Source organism: Scomber scombrus, chromosome 6 (assembly GCF_963691925.1).
Source record: "Scomber scombrus chromosome 6, fScoSco1.1, whole genome shotgun sequence".
Lineage (NCBI taxonomy): Eukaryota > Metazoa > Chordata > Actinopteri > Scombriformes > Scombridae > Scomber > Scomber scombrus.
The window spans coordinates 22,267,847-22,295,361 of record NC_084975.1 but is presented as its reverse complement, the minus strand read 5'-3'; the positions used below and the strand labels follow the sequence as shown (position 1 = coordinate 22,295,361).

At 41.9% G+C, this 27,515-nt stretch overlaps 2 protein-coding genes across 2 annotated transcripts in view; one reads left to right on the top strand and one right to left on the bottom strand.

Annotated features, from left to right (window-relative positions):
* LOC133981877 (ETS domain-containing protein Elk-3-like) lies at positions 1-8,252 on the top strand. Its single transcript, XM_062420744.1, has 5 exons — positions 1-253; positions 2,904-3,112; positions 3,813-4,607; positions 6,467-6,589; positions 7,466-8,252. Exons 2-5 carry the CDS (start codon positions 2,906-2,908, stop codon positions 7,562-7,564), a joined length of 1,224 nt encoding a protein of 407 aa, XP_062276728.1. The 5' UTR covers positions 1-253; positions 2,904-2,905; the 3' UTR covers positions 7,565-8,252.
* Positions 8,253-8,413: 161 nt separating this feature from the next.
* LOC133981875 (cyclin-dependent kinase 17-like) overlaps positions 8,414-27,515 on the bottom strand; it is a 31,839-nt gene continuing 12,737 nt past the window's right edge. The window contains exons 3-17 of the mRNA XM_062420736.1: positions 22,502-22,666; positions 21,550-21,683; positions 16,081-16,206; positions 14,209-14,265; positions 13,966-14,080; positions 12,839-12,933; positions 12,470-12,532; positions 11,900-12,023; positions 11,512-11,632; positions 11,029-11,126; positions 10,763-10,868; positions 10,270-10,312; positions 9,973-10,063; positions 9,724-9,801; positions 8,414-9,622 (exon numbers count right to left, since the gene is read on the bottom strand). Coding sequence (XP_062276720.1) covers positions 9,585-9,622; positions 9,724-9,801; positions 9,973-10,063; positions 10,270-10,312; positions 10,763-10,868; positions 11,029-11,126; positions 11,512-11,632; positions 11,900-12,023; positions 12,470-12,532; positions 12,839-12,933; positions 13,966-14,080; positions 14,209-14,265; positions 16,081-16,206; positions 21,550-21,683; positions 22,502-22,666 — 1,454 coding nt within the window. The 3' untranslated portion in view covers positions 8,414-9,584. The remainder of the gene's footprint in view (positions 9,623-9,723; positions 9,802-9,972; positions 10,064-10,269; positions 10,313-10,762; positions 10,869-11,028; positions 11,127-11,511; positions 11,633-11,899; positions 12,024-12,469; positions 12,533-12,838; positions 12,934-13,965; positions 14,081-14,208; positions 14,266-16,080; positions 16,207-21,549; positions 21,684-22,501; positions 22,667-27,515) is intronic.

The window sequence follows — 27,515 nt, the reverse complement described above, 5'->3', positions numbered from 1 at the left end:
AGGCGGAGAAGAAGAGGAGGGGAGGAAAAGTGTGTTTACACAGACGGCAAACTGCCTGGGGAATCGTAGGGGAGAGGAAGTCAGCCGGCTCTGTGTCTGCCTGCTCCAACTTCCTGCTCAGAAAAAGAAAAAGCCCAGGATCCTATTTCAGTCCAGCACAACTGTGTAGACCAGAAGTAAGCATGGAAAAACAAGGAATCACACAAGCCTCACCGTAAAGTTTCGCGGAGGGAAAAAAAGACCAAGTAAGCAGGTAAGGTAAAACAAAGTGACATCTTTCTGTGCGCTGCGCTTTGTTGGATAATTGGGTGGTTCTCAGAGAGTGAAATAATGCACGATTCGCTGTATTAGCGGGGCGCATTCACGGTTTATATGATAAGTGTTGGCTGTGAAGTTTTGTCCTTGTGTAAAACTCTTTGGATCGACTGTATGTCCAAGTTTTATACAAGAATAGTACAGATCTAGATTCGGACACCATCTTCCGGTCCGAGCAACATATTGAAAATGAGTCAGTGGCTAAGACCTCTGTGCGTAAAAGTTGCTGCAACTTTTTTAACTGCGGATACGACTGTAGCCCCCCCCCCCCCCCCCCAACCCCCCATCCTTAAAAAAAAAAAAAAACAACAACAAAAAAACAAAGAGGCAAACAAAAACAGAGCAATGCAAAAACAGCAACCCGAGTGTAGAGATGCCTTTCCTATGGGCCCCTGTTGAATTTTCCAGCGTCTGCGAACAGGAAGAGAGCAGATTTAGTCATGGCTAAGTAATGTCTGCACACACACCATCTAATCTCATTAGGAGTTTCCGTTCAGCCAACACACTGGATGGCTTTGTGCGCGCAGCGAGACATCTCAGCCCGAGCATCCGCAGAAGGGCTCCTCATCCCGGACCCAAACCCACCACAATGCTCCTGAGATGTTCCTAGAAAGAGTTTATGTGTATGTGTGTGTGTGTGTGTTGTCACCTCATTGTAGGGCTACGGTGTGTGGTTTTACCTCTCTGTGTCAGTCCAGTCTTCACATAATGTGTCATTAGTGAGGTTATTACCACTTTGTTTTTGTTTGCTTTGTGACATTTAAAATCCTCTGCTGATTTATGCTGGAGTTTCCTGACATGTATACTCTGTGCTATTTCAGCCTCTTACAAAAGGTGAATGTGTATATGTCTGACTGACCTAATTGTAGACCTGTCAACTCAGTGGTCTTGAATTGGCAGAGTTTAGTGTTTGCTTCAAAGTGTTCTAAAGCCAAACTGAAGTCTGGGTTAAAGGGGTGGAGCTGGGGGAAAGGGGACAATGATTTGATCTTTTGACCCTCTACCTCTGGGATTTTTTGTGGGAAGTGTGGCAGGACTTGGGGAAACGCTCCCCTGCTGTGAGATCCCCTCTCCTCACCATTTGTCCTTGGAAGTAGAATAGGAGGAAGTCCTGACTTTGACAGGTTTGTAGTTTCACATGGCAGATAGAAAACTCAGGGGATAGCTCGTGTCGGAAATGAGTCCAGCCCTCCCTCGCCCCCCCTCTTTGCACAAAGGCACAGGGAGGTTGATAGGCCGCTCTGTTATCATTGTTTTTCAGCATCAGTCACCACTTATTCCTCGCATCCACAGATAAGACGGCGAAGAATACGAGATGCCAATACAGTCCAGTCCATCGGTGTCTGGACTCTGTATTGCTTCAGTACTAGTGTCAATACCTGAGTTTTGGCAGCGATTTCTCAAATACTTGTTTTCAACATTTAACATAACAACCCAAACTTTTCACACACACAGACAGACAAGAACTCTAAAAAGAAAAGTTCAAAATCATTAAAACTCTAAAATGGTAACTGATGAAAGAAAAAATGTACAAGAATTGTCAGTTTTGATGTCTTGTGCACAGACATATTAGTCTGTAGTATTAAAGTACAAGCTTTATCAATATGTATGTCTTACTAGCGTAGGATCGCAACTAATAATTATCGTCATTATTGACTAATCTGTAAATCTTTTTCGATTAATTCAGTCTCAAACATGTCAGAAAGTGAGTGAAAAATGGCAGTCATGGCTTCTCAGAGGCTAAGATGACATCTTCAAATTGTCATTTTCCAATCAAAAGAATAAAATGTAAAGATATTCAAATCACTGATGTGAAACCGAGAAAAGCAGCAAATCCTCACATTTGAGATGCTGAAACCAGACATTTTTTCCCCCTTTTCCCCTAATAAATGATTCATCGCTTATCAAAATATTTGCAGATTAATTTTCTGTCAGCTGCCTAATCGTGTAATCATATAATTGTTTCAGTGCTGCTCTGGTGTTGCTTGTCTGTGGTGACAGAAACAGCCCCCCCACCCCCAAACCCCCAAGTTAACGTGTGAGCTTTGAGCTGGCAGACAGGAGCTTCGAGGCTGCACATTCCTCTATTAAAGGAATAACCCACCCTGGGCCCGTCATACTTCCTGTGGAGAGAGGGCCAGGTTGAACCGCAGCATATTTCTGGCTTGAGCTGTTGTTCCTCCTTATATTTTTTTCTCTCTTCTCCTGCTGCCGCTACATTGCACTACACTCTTTTAACACACACTGTTCTATTCATCACCGGTACACTCGTCCTTACACCACATGTTACAGCTCAGACAGGCTGTTCCAATTTTAGTCTGTAAGGAGTAAAAGTACACTGGCAAGACAGAAATAAGGAGGAGGAACGTATGTTTTATTGACTGTTAGTTTACACATGTATACAACATAGAAAGTAATGAGAACAAGAGAGAAAAAGGCCACAGGAGAAAGACCTCAGACACCGTCATGAGGATTTTAAAGATGACCAGTGAGGACTTGGATGTTGCATGCTCGGCTCATTTAGCCAAACTGTGCTGCTGGTTTCACAAATCTCCTGCTGACTTTGTCATCCGCACGTCTTGTTTCAGGCATGGACAGCGCCATCACCTTGTGGCAGTTCCTGCTGCAGTTGCTGCTGGATCAGAGTCACAAGCACCTGATATGCTGGACGTCCACAGATGGCGAGTTCAAGCTTCTGAAATCAGAGGAAGTGGCCAAGCTGTGGGGGCTACGCAAGAACAAGACCAACATGAACTACGACAAGCTGAGCAGAGCCCTGCGCTACTACTACGACAAGGTGAATTAACATGGCTGTGGTTGTATGTGCAAAGAGCTGCTCCTGCGTAAGAGTCTAACTAATCCTGCCAGTGCAGCTGTTAGACTTGATAGGACCTGAAAGCATGTGAAAGCAACACTACAACTAATTCTTTGTTGTTCTGCTCTTTAAACCAACAATCTCCCGTCATAGACACTTCCACTTCCTCTTTTTAGCACAGCAGAGTTCCAGCTATGACACAAAACTGTTGCAGTGTGGCAATTTGTCTTAGCTGGACTCACCGAAATGCAGCCTAACATCTCTGTTACGCTGTATGTGTTAGGCTGGATGATATGAACACATTAAATATCACAAGATTTTTGACCAAATATCCATATTGACAACAATATTGTTAAGATGACTATTTGTGTTTTCATAAAATATTTACATAATGAGGAATTTTTAATTTTTAATAAATAATGACTTAGTAGTTAAAGGCATATAATAAAACAGCTAAACCAGTCTGGTAAGTTCAGAAAGATACATCAGTTTAGTGTAATGCAGCCTTTAAAACCAGGAAAAGACAACACTGATGCCATATCCAAAATTTAAGACAATATCTAGTCTCATATGGCGATATCAATATAATATTGATGTTTGCCCAGCCCTACTTTATGTGTTTATATTTTTTAGACTGATCAGCCTGTTGTACATAATTTGTTTTACTTTGTTTGTTTTGTAGAACATCATCAAGAAGGTGATCGGCCAGAAGTTTGTCTACAAGTTTGTGTCCTTCCCTGAGATCCTAAAGATGGACCCTCAGGCGGTGGAGATGGGCCTGGCCTCTGGAAGGTTTCCCCTCCAAGAAGAAGAGGCCCCTGAGCTGGAGGTAGAGGAGGAGGAGGAGGAAGAGGAAGGAGAGGAGGAGGCCCAGAGGAGGACCCTGGCAGCCCTGGGGGCACAGCAGTGTCGGAATGACTACCTCCGCTCGGGTCTCTATTCTTCCTTCAGCATCAGCTCCCTGCAGAACCAGCCCGAGCTGCTCCGTGCCCTGCGGGAACGCCAGGAGGAGCCGCGCTCCGTCATCCGCTTTGGCACCAATTCCCATGAGAGGAGCTCCCCTCCTTCTGCCAAATCTGAGTCCTATGTCTCCCCCAGGCCATCCAAACTCCCTTCTCTTTCCCACTCCCTGTCCTCCCCCCACACCCAACCTGGCCATAGCTGGAGCCCTGCAACCAAAGAGGAGGAGGAGGAGGACTCTGACCAGAGCGCTCAGCCCCTCAACCTCTCCTCTGGGCACAGGGAGCGAGCCCTGCAGCCTCCTGAAAAAAGGAGTAGCAGCAGCAGTGTTAGAAGTAGCTCCACTTCTAGTAGTAGTAACCAAGGAGATGGACTCCCACCAAAAAGCAAAAAGCCCAAAGCTCTGGAGATCTCCGCCCCGTCCCTGCTGCTTACAGGGAGTGACATCGGCTCCATCGCCCTCAACAGCCCGGCACTGCCGTCTGGCTCCCTTACTCCTGCCTTCTTCACTGCACAGGTGAGACGTTTAATCTGAATAATACACAACCAGAATCCGACAGCACGATCGACACTGCAGTCAGTTTACTTCAGACACTTTCTATGTGAAATATTGAATATCCTGCTCGCTTTAGATTTGATCCCTCTTTACAGACATGAATCAGGCAGATTAGAGACTCTAAATTGTGATTTTATAAGCCTTTGGGGAGCATTTCGGGAGTGGTAATCATTCGAGTCGTTCTCACCCTCTTGCCCAATCGGCCACATCGTGAAAATGACTGTTAGCAAGGTAGGTTAGCACACACCTGAGACCGCTCCAAAATTTACTTCATCTCTATCCAGTCGAGACATGTTCACACACCCCGCTGCTACCCGTTGACACATTTTTACTTGTTCTCTTATTTCTGCTCTCAATAATTGAAGACAAAGTAGAAATCATGTCACTATGTGCAGGCCACAGGCTGAAGTACTTTGAGCCCGATATTAATCAATTCTCAGAGAGTTAATAAATCTGTCCCCTCTGTGCCTGGCTGGCCGTGGGGAGGTGATGGGATCTATCCAGAGTATGATGTCAGTGTCCCTGAAGCGTTCAGAGAGCAGCAAGAGACATCTGACACAGCCTGGCATGTGTTGGTGGAAAGACTACCACTGTATTTATTTAAGTAGTTACTGGAGCTGCAATTCCCTCAAGAAACAGAGAGAGGGAAAAAAGGTATGAAAAAAGGTAAACATGTATGATTTTAGGTTAAAATATGCTCAGGCATTTTCAAGCCAATAAAGAGCATTACGATGCCTAAATTTGCTTGTTTTTGAAACTAATTTAGTGAGTCATTGTCTGTGTTTGATAAACAGTTCTGTGGGTTAAAGGCCAAAATTACTCCTAAAATGTTATGTGCTGCAAATAACAGGCCTTGTAGAAATGTGTCTATACTTAAAGTCTGAGGCATGAAAGCTAAGGTGAAATGTAAATTCGGTAAACACAGAAGTTATAATGCCTTGTGTTTTTACAACTTTTTTTTGTGTAGTTTTAAATGCTCTGAATGACTCTAACAGTATAATTTCTAGAGTACTTTCTGCCACAAATTTAGAGCCAAATCCACCCCGCTGTGACATTTTGGTTTGTTTTGATCTTTGCCATAACCCCAGAGGCAGTGCCCCAACCCTCAGCTGGTATTTAATAATCTATTTCAGTTAATGTGTTTACACAGGAATTTTTACAAAGAGAAAGTCCCCTGCCACATCAGAGCTTTGTCAACACATTGAGAGAGGCATTAATTCTGCACTCACACTGTCTGTTTATAAGGGTGCAAAAAAGTGAGATCAGAGGAAAAACAAGAGATTAACAGAAATCTTCTGCAAGTTCAACCTATGAGAGGGGGGGAAGAGGCCCTAAGTGATGCCATATGCTCCAATAATTCCATTAATAATGGGAGCAGGGCTGGGTCCCTCCGCAACACTGGCTCACTTCTCTGAGGTGACACAGGGGAAAGTGGGGGGAGGGGAAGAGAGAAGACCAGGAGAGAGAGGGAGAAATTGATTTCATATGTTTTCTCTGGAGTTGGCGTTCCAAGTGCTTGAGGACCCCCACCCCCCCCTTCCAATCAACAACTACCTCCACCATCCACCTCCCTCTCTCTCTCCTCCCCACGTCACCCCTGTATTCTCGGGGAGAAACCACAGACTTCCTTCCTGCTCCGTCAGTTTGTTTTTCCAAACGCCAATACACGTCCATTTACCATTTCAGCATGTTTCGCATTACTGAATCCTTCACAGCAAACGCCAGCGGGTCTCTGCGTTTCTCTTGTTGTCCTCACTGGTTTCGCTTATTTACACAACGTCTCCTCCTTCCCTCTCTTTCTCCTCGTCTCCCCCTCACAGACTCCCTCTGGTTTGCTGCTGGCTCACAGTCCGCTGTTGTCAGGCATCCACTTCTGGAGCAGCCTCAGCCCCGTCGCCCCGCTCAGCCCCGCCCGGCTGCAGGGCCACAGCTCCTTGTTCCAGGTAAAGACACACACACACAGACACAGGTGTGGACACTGAGAGGAAGATAGATGGACTAAAATAGCAGGAGATGAGAATAGAAGGTGTGCTCAGGGGAAAACTGGTAATGTTTCAGAGCCAAGGAGGAAGTTGTGAGGCTGTGCAGGTGAAATTAATGCTGCTGAAAAATCCGTTCTTCCCAGCGGCTGCTAAAATCAGATGAATGAACATTTTTGAGGAAATATAACAATTTTAAACAGTGAATAAAAGGTTTGAGTCAAGTTTTTAATGCCTGAAGTTATATTAAATATAAAAATATGCATGTAATCTTCATGGTCTCTGTATTATGTTCTTAAAGTGCCAGAATGGATCTTTATCAACTTGATCTGGTGTTTTTCAAGAACATACTCGACAGAAATCACATATTAAACATGAAAACAAGATGTTTTTGTGATCTGCAAAATTACAGACAGCAGTGGTTGTGAAACTAGTCGGGACTTAGTAAGCAGGTCCAGCAGAGGTGTCCTGTTTCAGCACTTGTGAGAGGGAGAGGAAATCCTGTGAATACTTCCTGTTTGAGCCCAGGGGAGGCAGTCTGAACAGGGTGGACTGGTTTGAGAGCTGCTCCTCATTTGTGAAACACACAGTCTTACACCACACCCCCACCACAGGCACACACACACACACCCCATACCGGATTCTTTTTGCACAAACAGTGTTGACTTCTCCTTCTGTTGCGGAGGTACAGGGGACAGAGACGAAAAGGAAGAGGCACAATGAATAAAAAAACAGGAAACCAGAGCAGTGACAATGCTGCAGTTCCTCACCGGAAAGCAGCTTTCATAGAGCCTCCGTCCCCTCCTCGCTAACTCTCAGCCCCTTTCTCTTCCTCCACAGTTCCCCAGCCTAATCAACGGACACATGCCTGTCCCCCTGCCAAACCTGGAAGGAACACCCTCCTCCCTGCTCCTGTCCCCCACCACCCACAAATCCTGATCCAGGGTCTGTCAAAAACCTCCCATCTTCATCCATCTCTTGTTTGAAAGATTCTCATCATCAACGTCATCATCAGCAGCAGCAGCAACAATCTTTTGTCCGTCTTGTCAAAAATTTGCTTCAGAAAAGTCCTTCGAGACATTATGTGACCTCACTTTTTTGCACTTGAGTTGCTTCAGATTCCAGTGGTTGAAAGCACTTGGTAAAAGCCATATGACATGCTGTCTGTGAGACGTGTGGCCCTTTGTGATAAAGTTCAGCACATTTCCACATGACCCTGTCCACGATGGACAGTAGTGACGTGTAGCTAGCTGTTGAGGACTAGCCAGCTGCTCATTCTGCGCAGAGCTTGGTTGTTTTAATCTTTGTTTTAAAAAATCGTTTTTTTCTCCCTCAAAAGATCATCACAGTGTGAAGCGGGTTGTTTCACTTGTGGGGTTTTGTATGTATTGTATGCACTATGCTTCTCAGATAGTACCGGCTGTGCCTTATTGTCCTATTTTTTTCTTTTTAATCTTTTAAATGAAGACGAGATTTCAAATCAATGAAAAACCTTTGTAACACTTGTAATGTTCTTTTTTTATACTGGACTTGGTATACAGTATGTATTCTGTATAATTTTATATTGTGAAGAATGTCTTGTCATTTTCAATAAACAAAGCATTGAATGCTTGAACGCAGGCGCCTTCAAGTTTTGCAGGAGCTCAAATAAAATGTGTGTACGTCAGAGGAAAAAAAAAAATTGAAACCAGTTCATATAATTTCTGTTTAAACTTTAAATTTAATTTTCTTTACTCTGGAAAAAAAAAAACTCATGGGAGGGCATCTGCAACGGAATCCCACACCAATAACAATTATCCACAAATAAAGTTAAAGAATATCATACAAAACATATCTTGTAACACTGTTAAATAGACTGTGACTCAGTATCGTATTCACTAGGGGCAGGACTATAGCTAGTTCTCCCTGAATTAGGAGTTCAGTGGCTGTGTGCTTCCTCATACAACAGAGCAGGCATGCAACAATGATGGAGGCAATCCAGAAAAAAAAAAGGATTTTTTTTTTTCCTTTTTTTTTTTTTTTTTTTACAGCTGATGGAGATGGGAATGGCAGCAAGGAGAACACCAACTTTGCACCTCCTCTCTGTAACAGATCAGAGGGTGAAATCGAGGTGGAAAACAACAAGGATGAGGAGGCTGGTCACTGCAGTTAAATATTTAGGTTTTCAGAAGAATTTAGGAGACCTAACCAGCTCTATGTTAATTCTACTTTGCCTCTTTTTTTTTCTCCTCCCCTTGCATTTGTTCATTGGTCACAACAGAGACCACAACATCCCGGAATAATATGCCAAAATCTGACAAGGATGTGATCTGTTTTCACCAAGCTTCTGGCAGCACTGCTCTTATATTAACCTCCAGTTAGGGTAAAATTATCAGTTACATCAAAGTTAGCCTCAAAAACCTTCAGAGTTAATGGTCACAAATGATGGGTGCTGCTGGGGACAGCGTCGTGGCAACAAAGACAGAAAATCTAAATCTTTTTGAGCTGCTACAGAAACATCTCTCTTGCTTGTGTGTCTTACACACTGACACACACTCAAGAGCTCTGAGGTGGAGTTTCTTTGTATGAAAATGGAAATAATAACAAAAAATAATCACAAAAAATACCACCACTTCAAAAAAATGTTTTAAAAATCTATACACATTGCATGTACTCAATAAAGTGACTGAGCCAGTTAGAATTCTAGACAGTAGTTGGATTTAGCAGCAAATTCTCTTCTCAATAAATATAGATGTACAGTATATAAATGTCTCTTTTGGGCCAGGTTCAGGATAAACCTGGAAGGGGGTTTGCACTGTGGACAAGTACCCCAAGTGGTTTGGGGGGGTAGGGGTGACGATGATGATGATTATGCTCCACGCCAACATCCATCTCAGGTTACTTATCCATCTGCGCAACTGTACAGCTAGGAGTTCCTTCCAAAATGTAAAAAAAACAAAACAAAAAAATACCAGAGAATCTAAAACAGCATGCTTTGCCTTCTGCTCTTTCCATTGCCTGAAGGGGGGGAAAAAAGAAAATGTAAACATGAAACTGGCTGCGTGAATTTTACAGTGAAAACAAGACATTAAGGTGTTGATTCCTGCGTCACTCCTCACCTGACTCGGGGTACGATGAGTTCCGGTAGCCAGGATCTCTCTGCAGCTGGACCTCCTTCAGTGTGAATATGGATATGTCTGCCAAACACACACAAAGTCAGTCAGTGCAACAGAAATCATCTTGCCAGGAGAATAGTGTCTTTGTTACGAGGCTGTAACTGATCCTCGCTGTACGCTGCAATATCCTTCAAGTTGTACCCAATGGAGTCTGCCAAGTCTGCATTACTGCGTTGCCATTTCATTACTCACTCTCTGGCAGTGTGTGCACACGTGGCCCCATGCTCCTGAAGTACGGCTGTCTCATTGCTTCATCAGCAGAGATCCTCTTTTTGGATTCATACTGAAATTTAGGGCAGTCGCAGAAACAAACACACATTAAACAATGAGCAAAAAAAAAAAAAATGGGGTCAGTGCTGTGTGATTGCATGCAAATGTGTTGGCGAGCCCTGATGCATTTCCATCCAAAAATACAATCCTGACATAGCTGCAAAATGTGTCACATTGCTTTTAACATCCCACTAATGCCTGACAGATATAATCACTTACTTTTAGGAATGACATCAGCAGGTCGATGCCATCGGTGTCCAACCTGCGGGGGGAGAGAGAGCAGGGGGGGAGGGGGTCAGTGGAGGTGGGGTGAGTCACAGATGCTAGCGAGTGTAAGGAAGGAAGCAGAGTCAACTATTCCACAGGATTTCCCTACAGGAAGTGACAAAAAGCACACACTCCTAACTAAACAAACCAATAACACTAATGTCTAACTTGCCATAAAAGTTACAAAGCTCTACACAGAAGTTCCTCTCATATACCTGGGTCTGATTAGAAATATTTGCTCACTTCCATCTCCAATGATTAGAGGGCTAACAGGAGAAGTGAGGGGGGACATTTTAGAAACTTAAACAGCAATACTAATAAAAGAATATGTTAACATTTGAAAAGCTCTAACACACTATGTCTGATGTAAAAATACAATACATACAGAATAGAAAGTGGAAACAGATCAAAGCGTATGCTCTGAGTATAAATATCCCAGTTGTACCTGGGTGCGTGGTTAATGAGCGGCTGGGGCTTGTACTTGGCAAACTTGTAGGACTTGAACTCGTCGATAGAGGATATCCCGGGCCAGCTGTCTTCTGTGGGAGTGCCTGTGGAGGGACATTCAATTGACCCTGTTAGAGTTGGGCTTTACCGTGGCAGCTGGGAGGGTTTTCACGCTGCCACAGGGGCTGCATGCCAGGGTTAATGCGATTAAAGACTCATATGAAACGTTTTACCGCTTCCCCGTCAGCAGGGGGCAGCACTGACCTAGTAGCCTGAAGATGAGGTGCAGCTCGTCCTCAACGGTGGAGCCTGGGAACAGGGGCCTGCCGGCAGCCATCTCGTAGAATATACAGCCCACACCCCTGATAGAGAGACACAGACAGAAGAAGCTCAGGTCATAAGGACGTCTCATCAGGTATCTAAACACCAGGCGTGTTCATCAGCAGCAACCACATCAAAGCCTCTCGACTGTAGATGAGGACACCTGCCTGCTCGCTTCATGTAAATTACTCAACATGAGAGCATCAACTAAATTAAAAGAAGCTCCGAACACATCATACTCCAAAAATCATTGAAGCAGCTACAGACTTCAAATAAAAACACATTAACAATTCATGACAGTAATTCTTTGGGTTAAACTCATCTTTGCGCATTCAGCGTGTTTCGTCATATGGACAGAGAGCAGTCAGGAGTCTGATTAGTGTTTTCTAACAGTTGTAATCACCCTGTTGAGTGAGGCCCACTCACCACATGTCGATCTGCGTGGAGTACTCGGAGGAGCCCAGCAGCACGTCAGGAGGCCGATACCAAAGTGTTACCACCTCGTTAGAGTATGTTTTCGTGGGCACAGACTTGGCCCTTGCCAGGCCTGTGGAACAAAAATATGAGAAATAAAAACAGATCCAAAGGACATGTTAAGCAGAACTCATGAAGAGTTTCATATTCATTCATTTAAAAAAAAAAGAAAAGAAAAAAGAAGAGTTGTTCAAATTTGTCATTAAGTGTTCTTTAAAATGGATGACTGAAGCTTAAAGGTTTCTTAATCTGAATGCTGCATAATTTATTTTGAAAGATCGCTGACATGCAAGAATCTCAACCGTAAACAAACCATCATTCATGTTTTTGTTTTTTTTACCAAAGTCAGCCAGCTTGAGCTCTCCTCTGTCGTTAATGAGAAGATTCTGGGGCTTCAAGTCTCTGTGGAGAACTTTCCGTCTGTGACAGTACGCTAAGCCCCGCAGGATCTGGAACAGAAAAATCTGAGAAAGAGATTTTTTGGTAAGTAAACATAATCACACTGGTAAATTTACTTTCAAATAGTAGTTCTGAATAATAACTATAGATTTTCTTTTCTGAATGACTAAACCATTAAATTCATCAAAACCCCACTGGAATATAGGTCATTTAAGGAAGCTAAAATATTTGAATTATTATGTCACTGTATGTTCCTTACACACAACCAATGTTCAAATACCCAGATTACATTTTTTCAGCACTGTTCAAATAAACATTAAAACAAAATTTAACAAAAGCACTGAAACAAAATACATTTTTGTGGAAAAGTAAACTATTTCCACTTTTCTGCACACTATCCACTCTCCACCACCAGGGGGCACACTAACAGTGCTTCTAGCACTGACTCCACCAGCAACAAAGTCTTGACAGTTGATGAAGTTGGCAAGCGGACAGGCCTGCGGAGGCTCACCTTGACATTCTGCATGCTCAGGATGTTACCGCAGTCGTCCATGTACTGCTTGAGGTCTTTGTCCTAGACAGGGGAGAGAGAGAGAGGGAGAGAGAGAGAGAGAGAGAGAGAGAGAGAGAGAGAGAGAGAGAGAGAGACAGAGAGAGGGGGGGGGGGGGAGAGGGAGAGAGAGGGCTTTAGAGGAAGAGTAAAAAGGCTGCAGGCACAGGAACTGCAACAGTTGGGCTGTGTTGTTCCTGTTTGAGCGTCCTCTACTCTGCAGGCTCATGAATAATAATAATAATGTAAAATATATTCATTTTAGCATCTGTGCACAGAATAACATGTGAGTCATGTAGGAAGTGAGGGCAGAGGTTTTGTTGTTCTCACCAGGTACTCAAAGACCAGTGTGAGCGACTTGTCTGTGTGGACGATGTCATGCAGCGTCACGATGTTGGCGTGTTTCAGGTCCTTCAGTAACGACACTAAAGACAGAAAGAGAAGAAGAAGACAGGTGGAATGGTGAAATTGTTTATATTCCTTGATCTGAACTGTAGACTTTGCTGTTACATTTCTGACCTTGTTGTGTCTGAGCTCACACTGATCAAGTCAAGTGAGGTTTATTTGTAAAATCTTGCGTCATACAAAAATGTCTCAGGCTTGACAAGAAAGCCTGCATGGATTTAACTAATCAACAAAGTCATAACACAAAAAGATAATATATAGGACTAAAAGTTCAAACAAAACACAAGGACACAAGATTAGCATGTTGCTAACATCATTCTCCTTATAAAGTCTTGTAAGCATGTTGGGGTTGTTTCCTGGAGTTAGTTCAACATTGTCACTGCAAACTAACCACAATGCATTTCTCTTGGATGATGGAAACTGTGTCCGACAATAACTTTTTGACTCACCTACCAAGGAGACTGGTAGATGAAAAAAATACCTCAACCAAGCATATTTTTACCAGTAAAAATAATAAATTGCCTTTTTGTGTCACATACTGCAGCAAGTGATAATTTAGTGGAGACTGCATGTCAAGTAGCTGATGTCTCATACAATAAGCAGCGCCGTGACACTAAGAGCGCTACAGACAGCGTGCGGCTGACGCTCCCATCTCGAGCGCTCCTACAGTTTCGAAGCACCGTTAAGACACATAAAAAAACACAGAAACAGCTTTGATGTGTGGGTCTACACTGTATAGGGACAAACATGAGTAATTTCCTCCAAGCATTAATGCCAGATATTTTATTAAATGACTATTTTGGTACAAACATTCATTTATCCGCCAGTGTGGTGGATAGCCTTCTGAGATTTACCCACCAAACGGAAAATCTAACCCCATTTGGCGCTCGGTGGGTGTTAATGTCAGACTGTGGATGGAAACCTGCTGTTTTGGTCAAAACGTTTTAGTAAATGTCCCAAATATGCCTGGTGACTGGGACCAGATAGCTGCTTATTATAAAACATTATACATAAATGGAGGAAGTTGTGGCGATTGTCGAAACACTTCGTACCTTCTCGAATAGCTGTGCATGGCGCTCCCTCCTCATGCTCCAGTCTGATCTCCTTTAGCGCCACGAGGTTGTCTGTCAGCTTACTCCTCCCCTTGAACACTGTAGCGTATGTGCCCTGGAGAACAGCAAGAGAAGAAAAACAGTTGAAAGAGCAGCTCTGGCGGGCTGTCAGGGGTTAAAGTGAACTCGCTTTCTCTAAGAACATCAACAGCTGAGAAGAAGTCAAGGTGAACGGCTACGTACCTCCCCCAGTTTGTCCAGTTTGATGTAGGTCTCTAGCTTCCCAAACCCAATTTCTGACTGGAGGAGAGAAAAGGACAAACATTATTAATGAGGGAAGCGTCTTTATTAGCACTGACAAGCTTACAGACACTGCGACAAATCCTTATGACGGCCTTGCAGCCACAGAGGGGGGATGTAAGGAGGTCACACAGCCCCCAACGACCATCACTGCTAATCTCTTGTGACAAATGACTGTTGGCTTTTACAATGTGTTTGTTTATAGACAAGGGAGGGCTAACTTTATTTATAAAGCATTTATAAACCAGGATGGAAAACTATGTGCTTTAGAGCAGCAATGATTAGTCAATTATTTATCAACAGAAAAATAATATTTGATACTTGTTTTAAATCAATTGATTTTGAGTCATTTTTTGATGCTTTTCTTTGTCATGAATGACAATACATTGAATAACTTTGGGTTTAGTCACATAAGAAGCTGTCTAAATGCATCAATGTGAGCTTTGGGGAAAAACAAACTATTTAATAACTGAGATACAAAACTCGTTCATTAAATGCAACAGATTTGAGTCTGTTTTGAACATACGTTGGAGCCTGAGCACATCTCAGCAAAGCTTTTGCATGTAACAGCATAAAGACCATTGCCAGATGCCTGAGAGGTCTGGGTGACTTGTAGCTTTTCAGTATGTCAAACACACATATTGTGGACTAAAGCCATTCAGTGCTTTATAAACAGCTCTGCAGGGGAACATGTATTTAAACGTAGTGGACTAGGGTGAAACAGTGTTTATACTTTTCTTCTGTTCCTCCTTTTGACAGATGTACCTTCAAAGTAAAACCAAAAGCCAATTATTCAGGCTGCTGACAAATGAATACTGAGCTGCAATGTAAACACATGACAGGAGGCTGAGAGGGTGAGATTAGACGGTCTCAGGACGAGGCGTGAGCTCTCACTCTCATTTCTGTTTCTTGCTGCCTTTAAATAAAACGCCACTCTCAAAGCCTTCGTTATCGCTCTGCAGGCCCTTTTTCTCTCCGGATTCTCAAACTACTTCTCCTCGCCGTCAGACATGGGCAACAAGAACTGTATATAAGTACAGTTTGGAGGTACTGACACTTTTTTACAGAATTTTCCTCAACTAGATTTCACAGGAAAATTTAACAACACTTACCTGACAACCATGGCTATTAGTTACTTATTCTGCAGATTTAAGCTGCAGAATGCAGATAACATGATGTGACGATGTGATGATAAAACTATATATAATATTTGTCAACCATCACAGAGTTGTCCATACAGTTTATACTGAGGTAGCTATCATGTAAATAACTTCGGGTGTACTGGACCATGGTGGGCCATGTCTTAAATGGATGAGCAGTACTGTTTTATAAAAGTATTGGATTATTGCATCAATGTGTTTAAGTGCCTCTGATAAGCCTTTCCACTGATTTTCAAAATTCAAAAGTTAATAAATTAACAAGTGAGTTTGACTCAGACTGAAATGAAAGTGGAACGCATTCCCACTAGCTAAAATTAATGAGTTGAATGCACAACTTTCACTTTATAACCTGTTGTATTACTACTTCTCATTAAATACATTTTGAATACTTTTCCCCCCAACAGTTCTCATTTTTCTGATTGTGTGAATGATAATGACACAAGACTAATCCTCGAAGGGCACTTCAGTGAGTAAACAGATTTTTCTTGCTGTGGTGATTTCCTTGAAAAAAATAATTTGTATTCTTTCGCCCTTTGTCTCCTTTCTAATGATTTGAAATGTTTCTGTCCCAGCATCACTTTCTTCCTCCATTCCTACCACACCCATCCCTCCCTGTTCCTCTGCACCCACACTCCGTTTCCTCTCTCCGTCTCACCAGTGATGCCCTGCGGGAGCGCCGGCTCAGTGGCTGGTCGAAGGGCGGGCTGCTCAGCTGCAGCTTCTCCAGGTAGCCGTCAGGTATCCGGATGTCAGCGGGCAGGGACAGACGTTTGTTCAGATCCTGCACATACACACAAATGGATAAAAACAACAGAGACCTGATTTAAAAACAGTGTAAACATGGTGTAACACCCTGAAAAAACAGGAGTAAACCTTCAGCAAACAGCGAAAGCGCTGAATAAATACCAATGATTGACACAAAAATGGCAGAAACCCAGAATAAACAAGCAGAATCCGTAAGAACCAGCATTAGACGGCATGCTTTAGGGCTCAGTGGTCAACAGAGAGGGCAGTGTGTGTGTGTGTGTGTGTGTGTGTGTGTGTGTGTGTGTGTGTGTGTGTGTGTGTGTGTGTGTGTGTGTGTGTGTGTGTGTGTGTGTGTGTGTGTGTGTGTGTGTGTGTGTGTGTGTGTGTGTGTAAATACAGTGAGTCTATACAGTTTTGTGCACATAATAAAGGTTGTCTGTGGAGCCCTTTAAGAGTTCAGGGTAAAGTCTTTCCCAGAGCAACAAAGTACTGAAGCATGATCCTAATGACTTGTTACATAAAATCAAAACACTCAGAAAACAACGTCTGGATTCTTCCCATCATGCATTGCCTCTTTTTGTTAGATTACTCTTAATCCGGCCTCTCTCTGCTGCTTTAAATCTACTTCCACCCCCTCTGAGGTAACACTGGACACTTAGTGACACCCCACTGCTCCACCCCTCTGTTCTGACGACGACAACAACACATAACAATGTGCAACTTTGAACTCATTTCAATATCGAGCTCGTTGATAAATCTGTAACTGAGAGCCGCTGACTTCTGACCCTACAGCCTTTTATTCAAACAGGACAGTGACTCAGCTGTTTGCCCTTGCAGTTGCCTTCAGCAGTGGATCTCAAACTAATTATTGCAGCTCCAAATACTTTATTGAGATTCTCTATTCTCTAAATTATTAAACAAAGTTTTTAATCAAAAATGTTTCACACACAAAACTTTCTGTGAATATTTTCTGGTTTTCTTTGTCCTGTTTGGTGTGTTGATGGGACAAAACAAGTGATTTAAAGATGTCAACGTGGGCTTTGTGTGAACTGTGATTAACATTTATCTCTTTTATGTGACATTTTATAAACCAAAAGATTAACCCATTCAGATATCCCTGTCAGATTAATATTTTAATGCTGGATTTCTTAGTCCAACAGTATGTAGGGTGAGATTGTGTAAAAGTATGTTGAAGCTGAATTTATAAATGAAGTAATATAAATAATACAAGCTTGGTTTGGTCATCTTGGTTTGGCTATCATGACATGCATCTGTATCTGTATTTTTAATGGTTTCTGTGTGCTGCGACATGATTGGTTGTTTGTCCCCAGGGCAAGTGATGCCATCCATCACCTGACCTTTGCACCCCTCCAGTTGTCCAATCAACCCGCCTTAATCTGTTACAACAGGGGCCCATCTGGACCGTATTACAGTAATCCCTGTGATGTAATTCCAAAACAGCGCTGTTTCCTCCCCAGTAGGAGACAGACAATCCACTACCTGACCACAGACGGAGGGATTTCCTCACTCTTCCTCCTACTTCCTTCCTTCCTTCTTTACTTCCTTCCTCTGTCCTCCTTTTCTTCTACTGTCCCTCCTCTGAGTGTGACAGCAGCACAAAGACAAAACCACGGGGCTGCACAGTGATTTCACTGTTGGATCACTCCATCAACAACGAGCCTGCAGCCAAACACGCTGCTCATACCAACACAAACAATGAATAGAGTGTTTGTTAAGCTGCAAGAAGAATATGAACACAACCGATTGTGTGTACACAGAGATTCAAGGAAGAAAAGGTTTGTGAGCCTGAAAAGTTGTCCTGGAGTAAATGTATATAAAAAAGTATTAAGTATTATATTAATAAAAAGTTCTCTATCCCTCTGAAAGCTTTAACTCCTGTGTGCGTGCAAATACTCTTTTTGGTTCGTCCGCTGTGAAACACAGGAAGTGTTGGTGTACTGCTTGCACATGCTGTCAATACACAGCAAGGGGTGATGTGTCATGTTACTGTGTGTGGGAAGCCCCAGAGGGAGTAAGCTGCTTAACCACGCGTTAGGTTTTTTTTTCTTCCCCCTTGCAGTCTTGCATGCTCGGTTTGTCTGCGCAGCTACTGCTATCCGCCTGTAAATCACCAAAGGTCCTGCAGTCAAATTAACCAATAACACAGTATCAGAGGATGGGAAAGTTTGTGCTCTTCAATCACAAGATCTGCCTTCCCTTGATCACCCAGCAGGTACTGTGCAACATGTGGTTCACTGGCAAGATGTCAACATCAACCGCACATTCAAAACACAAATGCAAGTACAAAAAGGAAATGCTGCTCTGCTCTAGTTTTTAAATGTGCTCATTTCCGACACTGAAATAGGTCACATTCAACATTACAACATTTTAAATTGGTCAAATGCAATGTTATGATTTTATTTAAAGTTTTAAACAGTATTTAATGTGTGTGTGTGTGTGTGTGTGTGTGTGTGTGTGTGTGTGTGTGTGTGTGTGTGTGTGTGTGTGTGTGTGTGTGTGTGTGTGTGTGTGTGTGTGTGTGTGTGTGTGTGTGTGTGTGTGTGTGTTTTTACAAAGCAACAACCAGGTCTCTTCAGAGTATCTTAAAAGCTCTTAATGGGATTGCTTCGACACACCTCACATCACTTAACTCAAACTCAGTATTTTGACACTTTTATCTGAAGGTTTAACATTTTCAGCTCCACCTTTATGTGTGAATATGCATTGAGTGAAATAATGATTATTACTGAAGACTCAAAACAGCAATGCTGAACATAAAAAGGACAACTGAGTTTAAACACACAAAATGATAAGTGATTATGAATCTACTTTCTTAACATGTTAGTTCTGTGTGTTTGAGAATATTAAACTTAATAAAAGAGTAAATAAAGATGTACAAGGTCAAAAGTTTACTTTCACTATGAACCAACAGGTAGTTAATACCAGTTGTACATCCTAAGATCCCATTAGGAGCCATTAAGGTGGATTGAAAGGACAGAGTTGCAACTTCGTAGTAGAGAAAGAGTTAAACACACAGTAAGAAGATACTGTTCACTACAAGCCAAACATCATGTCATGGGTCTGATTAGATTAGGCCTGTTTTGTTTGTTATTAAATTAAATTCTTGATTATGCTACGCATTAAACAAATGCATAATAGAAAACATTAAACACTGATGTCACTTTGTCGAACAGATTAATATAAGTCAATGTCAGAAATCAGTGATTTGTGGCTGGACCACAACAGCAGGGTCAGTCAGCCCTATAAACATAAATGTCCATGATTGACTGACTGAGTGATGTAGTTACACCATTGGTCAGCCGAAGCCAAGTATCCCAAGAATGCATTTCGCACCAACCAGCAGCAATGGCGGAGTTTCATTGTATTTTCATTGTATGACTGTTAATACGTCACTTTTTAAGTTTTAATATTTTTTCATACAACATTTACATTTAAAAATTAACTATTTAGATTCCCAATGTGTGCTCAGTTCATCCAAATGTTGCCTTTTTGTAAATTTGCTCCAATGTTTTCGGAGATGTGAGGATCCACTGGCTGGTCAACCAGCCGTCATCTAAGCTGCTAACAGCCTGGCTTATGCGATAATCGGCTGGTCATCGTCACCCCGGAGAAAACATGATCTGATGAACTGATCTGTGCAGCTCTTTGTTCATTTACTACTGGCACTAATGTCTCTGCAGCAGTTTGATACACAATATAATTCTTTTTGGATGATAAATGTTGGTCTCGGATGAAATCTAACACTTATAGCTGCCACATTAGTTTGAATGTAAAGTGAAGCTTCTTGTTTTTTACTTGACAGAACAACAGCGCTGCATCTGGGCTCTACATGTACACATATCAACCCATTTACATAAATATAAAAGTTTCAAAATGAACAAATCAGCCTATATTAAATTTTGTTTTATTTTATTAAGCTACATAACAGTTTGAATTTTTATTATAACTACATAACAGGCTGAATAACATAATTTACTGCGTCTCTTTGTCAATGAGGTTATTCCTTTGTGAGAAAAAAAGTGTTTGTGGAGCTTCCAGGTGAGATTATGTTCTTGTCCTCGGAGGTTGTGTCCTACTGAGTCGAACCAAATACTTGATATTGAGAAAGGCTCTATGTCATATTAGCAACAGTCAAAGCCCAGCACATTTCCTGGGGGCTTGTTTGCCACTTCCTGCAGCCGCTATTTCATATTAAAAGCCCTCCAGCGTTTCATACATGGCCATCTACTAGGTTTTGACCTTCTCTTGTTTAAAAAGGAAATAACTGTGATTGTGCAACCATTTTAATATTCTAATATAACTAATCCATTTAAGCTTAAGATGCAGCAATGTTTTATTTCCTCTTACTTCAAGCTGCCTTTCATGTGTCCATGTGAGCCAGCTGGATTAAAGCTTTCACTCTTGATCGGGTTCTGCATTTCTGTGCGCGTCTGTCTTTCCATATGCTTCACTGAACAGAGCTCAGCGTGCTGTGGTACAAGCCGTGTCCATTTAATCTTTAAAATGGGTTGTTTTATGTTTTCAACTTTATTATTTTGGGATAATAACATCATATTATATTTAAAATAGTGTATGTGAAAAAAATCATACATCCTGGATTCAAGAGATGTTTGTGGTGCAATGAAACTGTGTGTAGACAACAACAACAACAAAATAATAATAACAATTATAATGATGACAGCAAGAAGTCTTAACATAATGTGTTGACATTATGTAACCACGAGAGGAATGTCAAAATCTGGCTGCCCATGACCGTGTGTGTGTGTGTGTGTGTGTGTGTGTGTGTGTGTGTGTGTGTGTGTGTGTGTGTGTGTGTGTGTGTGTGTGTGTGTGTGTGTGTGTGTGAGAGAGAGAGACACAGAGTAAGTTGGGTGGATGGCGGCGACTCTGAAACCTTTTTAAAACAGATTTCAAAAGCATCTTCAGGAGTGCACTATGTGGAGTTACTGTGTGTGTGTGTGTGTGTGTGTGTGTGTGTGTGTGTGTGTGTGTGTGTGTGTGTGTGTGTGTGTGTGTGTGTGTGTGTGAGTGTCGTGTTGAGAATATGTGGGCTGCTAAAGGACTTTTGCGTGTTCATGACACATCATGAGAATACGCCTACGCTGAGTTACAGCGCAGAGCTATAATGCACACATCATTAAATACAACTTCGTGCAGGGAAAGAAAAACGTCCACTGTTAAACTTTTATTTTTTCAGTGATTTAATCAAAATGCACCTTTCCTACCTTTTCTACAAACGTCAAAGCTTGTTAACGGTAGCCAGTGACTCACATTCTTCAACATGTTCTCGATTGGAAAAGCAAAGAGGCAACATAAGGACAAAGAAAGTCTGGAGACACGGAGGAGGGTAGCTCACCTCAGCAGAGATGCGTCGGTTCCCTCTGTTCCTCAGACAAACACCCGTGGGCGACTGCACCTCATCGGAGGAAGTTCCCGACGCCTGGTCGCTTTCTCCGTCCGAGCCCATTTTCAGGTTCTCGTGGACGATATCTGGGGCGGAGAAAGAAGAGAGGGGACAGAGAGAGAAAAATGAGGATGAGAGGTTGAGTTTGACAGATGGATTCAGGTCTGTGGAAACAGGGCAGCCGATGATCTCAACAGCAGAACGGACAGAAAAAACACTCTTGACACTTTTATGAGTTGTCTGCTCTTGTCAAGCTCCTGGATGTACAGAGCAGAGGATAAACACAAGAAGTATACTGAGTTTAATAAGTTTGACTGATAGATTGAATTTATTTCAACGCTGCAGGGCCTTACAAGACAAATCCATAAATCATCTTGTAATTTCCCCATGAATAAACAAACTCAGGTTTAATACATATGAAGCACATTGCCCTTTACTCCAGGCTCTATGTTTCTATGAGGGAATATTATGAATTTAAATATTGTACCTGGGCTGCAGATCCAGGCTGCTGGTTTAAAGGAACTGTCCAAAATCATTATTTTTAGTCTCATTTTTAACAGATAGCGTATTGTGTGACACAGGAATGACTGACCTGATGTGTAGATGTGTGTGTGTCTGCACTAACATTTGCCTCTAGCTGTGGTTTGTTTTCTCACACGATGTGCAATTCAGTGTGCGTGCTGAACAGCTTCAAAAATGTTCAGGACGATGTAGTTTTGAGGTTAATCTACATGAGGACAGAATTTTAAGCAAAAATCTGGCATTAAATGTCATCACTGTTTGCCACAAGAGTCTGACACAAAAGAAATGTTCTGCACTAAACATCTTTTCTCAGCCTGAGGCAAAACTAATATTAAATGTGCCTAACTGATGTGCGGATGTGGAGTGTGTGTCCGTGTCTCACCGAGGCGACTGCCGTTGCGAGGCATGACCATGAGGGAGCCCAGGCCTCCACCGATGACGCTCTGAGGCCGCCGCAGCGGCGGCTTTTTAAAGGAGCCTGTGTATTGATGTAGGAAGGAGTGAACACTGTGGGCTGATGGAGGACGACCATTCCTCACTATGGGCTCTGTAAGAGGAGAGATGACAAAAAAAAAAATTATCCAGTATCCACAGAGCTCGGTGGCTTTCTGAGCATATGAATGTGGCTGTGGGGCATAAAGTCACTAAAAGGTTCACAATTTGCATTTCATTGTCCACATATTTAAATACTTCTGACCTATAATACAGACTCTGTCTGTCTTCATGTCTAATGAATTTGACACCCTCAGGTTGTTGTGCATCAACACACACACTGAAAGTCTGTTTCACCTAATGTAATTCTGAGTTTATCTTTGACATGTAAACCATTAAATTGTGTTTGTTTTATGAAAAACTGTATCAATAGAGAAATGTTGATAAATGAGAAATGATTGGTTATCATCTTCTACAATTGTAAGCTAGAGGTTATAAGGTCATATGATTTTATTGATTTTCCACATATTTCTTAGTTATTTTTACAGATTTGTATGTATATGTACAGTATGTAAGTTCAATTTTCTAACAAATCAAAGTCACACCAATAAAACTATTTGAAAGAAAATGGAACATTTTCATTATAATTAGAAGACAGAGAGGATATTAGGCATAACTGCTTCCTAACTGACTACAAGCTATCTGATGCAATAGCATGAAGCAGAAATCCAGACGGCACAAAATAAATGCTCCTTACATAAGAGGTTTTATCTTTTAATCTACTGAAACATAGATTTGCATGTTATATATGTTAAGTGCTGTGAATGAGAAAGATAGTCCATTGCATGCTAAGCAGAGAAAACTCTGACAAAATCATGGTGTTTCTATATATAGATTTAAGCAGGAAAACTTCTTCATGGCAGGTTTAAAACAGAGAGGCCAGAAATGTAAAACAGTGAAAACACGCCTGAGAACAACGAGCAGCGAAAGGTGTGTACGTTCAGAAGCAGAGAAAATGAAGAAAGAAACTGAGACAATTACAGTAAAAAACTGATGAGCAAATAAAATGTCTTGAGAACAGCGTACAATGTACACAGACACACTGTAGTTCAGGCCAAGTTATTAACAGCTGTGATATGAACACTAATATAAACATTAGTGTTCAATCTTCAATTATTTTAACAGTTTTTTAAATTCTGTTTTAATGAATTATTAAATCCACATGAAAATCTTATCAAAGTTTGTGATACTGTCGGCTGTAGTGTGGCCTTCGTGAGTCGACAAAATCAAAAGTTGAGAAGTGAGAGAGTCTCCAGTAAGTAAACAAAATGCCTTTTAGTCTTAGCTGTGCAGTTTGGTCAGAGAAACTGGCATTAGTCCAAAAGCAAGAATGGGGTTGACAGAATTAAAAAGATTTATTATGCAGTAGCACCAACTAAAAACACCCACAGTGACAGTGTGGAGAAAAATGGAGCCACGGTGAAGCAGTTCAGCAGAGAGTCAGTGCTCCAACAGAGGGACACTGTCTGACATGAGCAACAAGGGCAGTCATAGAGGAAATATTTCCATCAGCCAAAATGAAAGAAGTTATGGAGCATTTACTGCTAAGATTGTCTCTTTTAATGTGTACGATCAATATAGTATTTGACAAAGACATCCACACAAATACATAAACAGAGGTGGAGTGGTTAGTGTAAGTGTGTCGAGGCTGGACTAATCACATATATATCAGAGGTTACAACTGGTGGGTGATTATAGTTTCAATTATGGTAGCTATTCCTTTAATATCTTGTTAATACTTGACTGATTGATGGCAATATTTGATTTTTAAAGAGAGATACTGATTTTTCCATGTGTTTAATTTGCTGGATTGATCAATAACATATTCCTCTCTGGTTACTTCTCAACTTATTTTCAATAAAAAAGAACTGTGTCACAACATATATCAATATCACAATATAAAATTACTACTACGATAGATGATTTTATCCTCATCGGCCTACTCTAGAAAAAGTCAGTGACCAGACCCTTATAAAGGATGTCTGGTTGTAAACAAAATAAAAAAGATAATGATCTTTTATAGCCAGTGTTTAATTATGCTTCCGTCACTGTAGTCATGTTTGGGGCTGACGTCCCATCTGCTAAGCAGCACAATAGGTGAATGTGTTTTCCGTCAGTGAGATGTCAAAACAACCCCTTCCTACACCTGATAAGACAAATGGGCTGTCATCAACCATCTGTCCTGATCTTCAAACTGGAAAAACATGGCGACCGCTCTGTCAAATGTGTCAAAAACTCCCAGGCAGGAAATAAGTCATGTAGTTTCAGCGTCATGCTTCATTTTATATCTACAAAGCCTATAACAAATAGTTAACAAGATTCGTGAGCTTTGAGAGGCAGCAAGCTGCGTCATCATGTAAACCACCCCCAATAGTTCAGTCATTTATCTGGCCTCCAGTTTCCAGTGTCATTCAATTTCTCGATGCATTTTTCAGACTTAAATCTTATTGCTGAAATTAAGCTCACAAGGCTCAGGCCGCCTTTTTCGAGATGGACTCAGCGTGCTGTGGGTGCACAGATCTTGTTTAGCTATAAAAAGCGTTTTCACTACGTAATATTTCTGCCAACTGTCAAAATGTTGTAGTTTCTTGTTATATATTTGTTGCACACACAATTGCATCAAAATTCACTCATATACAAATCAAGCATTTCCTAGATTTGACATGAAAATGAAAATAAACCCCTCCTCATGTAATATCCAGGTCCTGATGCCACCTCTCCCTTATCTCTCTGCAGATGCTGCCGCCGCTGGCCTGAGTTATGAGTGTTACATAATCAGATCAGGACCAGAATGCTTTCCCCAATCACAGAGTTCAGATCACATCTCATCTGGCTACTACATTCTGTCTCCTCTCTACTCTACTTACTGTTACACAGGCTGCTAAAATCCCCTCACGCAAGGTCGCTAGCACGCACGCACACACGCACACACGCACGCACACACGCACACACGCACACACGCACACACGCACACACGCACACACGCACACACACACACACACACACACACACACACACACACACACACACACACACACACACACACACACACACACACACACGATTCTGTGTCCCCACTCACCAAGCACAGAACACTCTGGCCAAACCTGGTGTTAATCACTATACAAAAAGCTCTTTACAAAGTCCAGTTAGTTCTCAGAGGGAGATGTGGAGGGGGGCGGGTGGACTTGGACGATCTGATTGATGGAAGAAGGGAAAATAACACCTCATTTGGACAAAAGAAAAGAGAGGAAAACTGAGGACAGGCCTGAAAAGAAGTTTGGGAGGGAAAGCTCTGGGTGGGCAAGAGAGAGGAAGAAGAGCTGAAAGATGCAAAAAAAAAAAAAAAAAAAAAGGAGGGGGGAAATGCATCAAGATGCCTGGCTGGTTTCATCAAGTCATCCAAGTCGCCGTGGCAATGTCATGGAAACTCTAGAATTCTTCCAGACCCTGGGCACCATGGCAACAATGTGGTTGCATCGCTCCCTCCCTCACTCGCTCGCTGCAGATTTTGTGAATATCAGCAGCAGATAAGCTTATTTTGACGCCTTGAAGGCCGCAACCTACAGCGGGATCAATGTGAATGATGTAATTAACTGTATCTGCACGTGTGGAACAGCGTGTTTCTACAGTCAAATAAACTGTCATGTAGCACAGGGTGAACAAAGTCAGCGCAGAGTTGTGAAGTGGAAGAGTCCCGGAGGTAAAAGTCTCCTTTATTTTCTGTGTACACAATGTTAGATGACTTCAGCTGTATACTCTGTCAGAGCTGCTTGCCAGAAGGTTGAATACGATCTGAAAACTCCCCCTCCTCTCCTCATACCTTTCTGATCAGATTAAGGGGGAAGGACGTACAGCCATTTCTGTAACTCTCTGATATTAAAATCCACTTCACACTGAGATCTGCCAGCTGTGTGGAGGTGAAGGCCACAAAAAGCCATGAAAGCATCTGATGTGTGTGTTTCGAAGCACACCTGTAGTTTTTAAATGGCTGAACGTGCACCGAAAGCATAATGAGGTGCACCAAACTGCCCTACTCTGACCTTGTTTTAATTTTAGAGCACCAAATGAGGACGCAGAAACCAGAGCCTGTTTGTTTTTCTGCAGCTGAAAAAGAAAGAAATAGTGAGAGAGGGAGAGGGAGAGGGAGAGAGAGGAGAGCAAGCAGCAGTAGAGTGAATGAGAGAAATAAATTGTTGTCTAATTGTTTCATGGCGGTTACGTTATAAAGCACAAATAAATACTCAGCAGAACGATTAACTGAGGAAACAGACGCTCTTAATTTCGTTTTAATCCTCTGCATATCTTCTTTTCATTCATTCATTCAATGCATCCAACTCACGCAGCAGTAAGACAACAGGACAAATCTGTGTTGGTTCTGTGGTGTTGGCATTTCAAATCTGATGCCTGCAGTGCACCGTAGGAGCATCAAATGAGGCGCGTCAATTATCGCTTTCAGTGCATATGGGCCTTGAGAAAGCTGCCAGGACGTTAACTCTCCCTACCTCTCTTTTTTCACTGAGCAACCATGTAAGAACATATTTAGCTCTTTGATAAAAAGTCAAGGGTAAAAGACGGTACAAATGAAAAACAACAAGCACTCAAGATAGACACTTTCTGACTGTGCGAGCTGAAGCTAAAAATTACCCCTTGAAGCCATATAAAACATTCAGCAGTTTAACTCTTTTGGATTTTTGTATAAAAAGCACCATATAATACAGTACATTGAAACTCGGCCACTAAATCCCATTTCAGACATGCACTTAATCACATAAATGTGCTGTCAATTTTACGGTCTGATGTTTGAATAAAACTCAGAGGCTTCTCTGTAAAAGTCACATGGTAACAGTTACACTAAATGTCCCTTGTGCTTACGTTGGTCATTCATTTGGTGATGAAGTTAA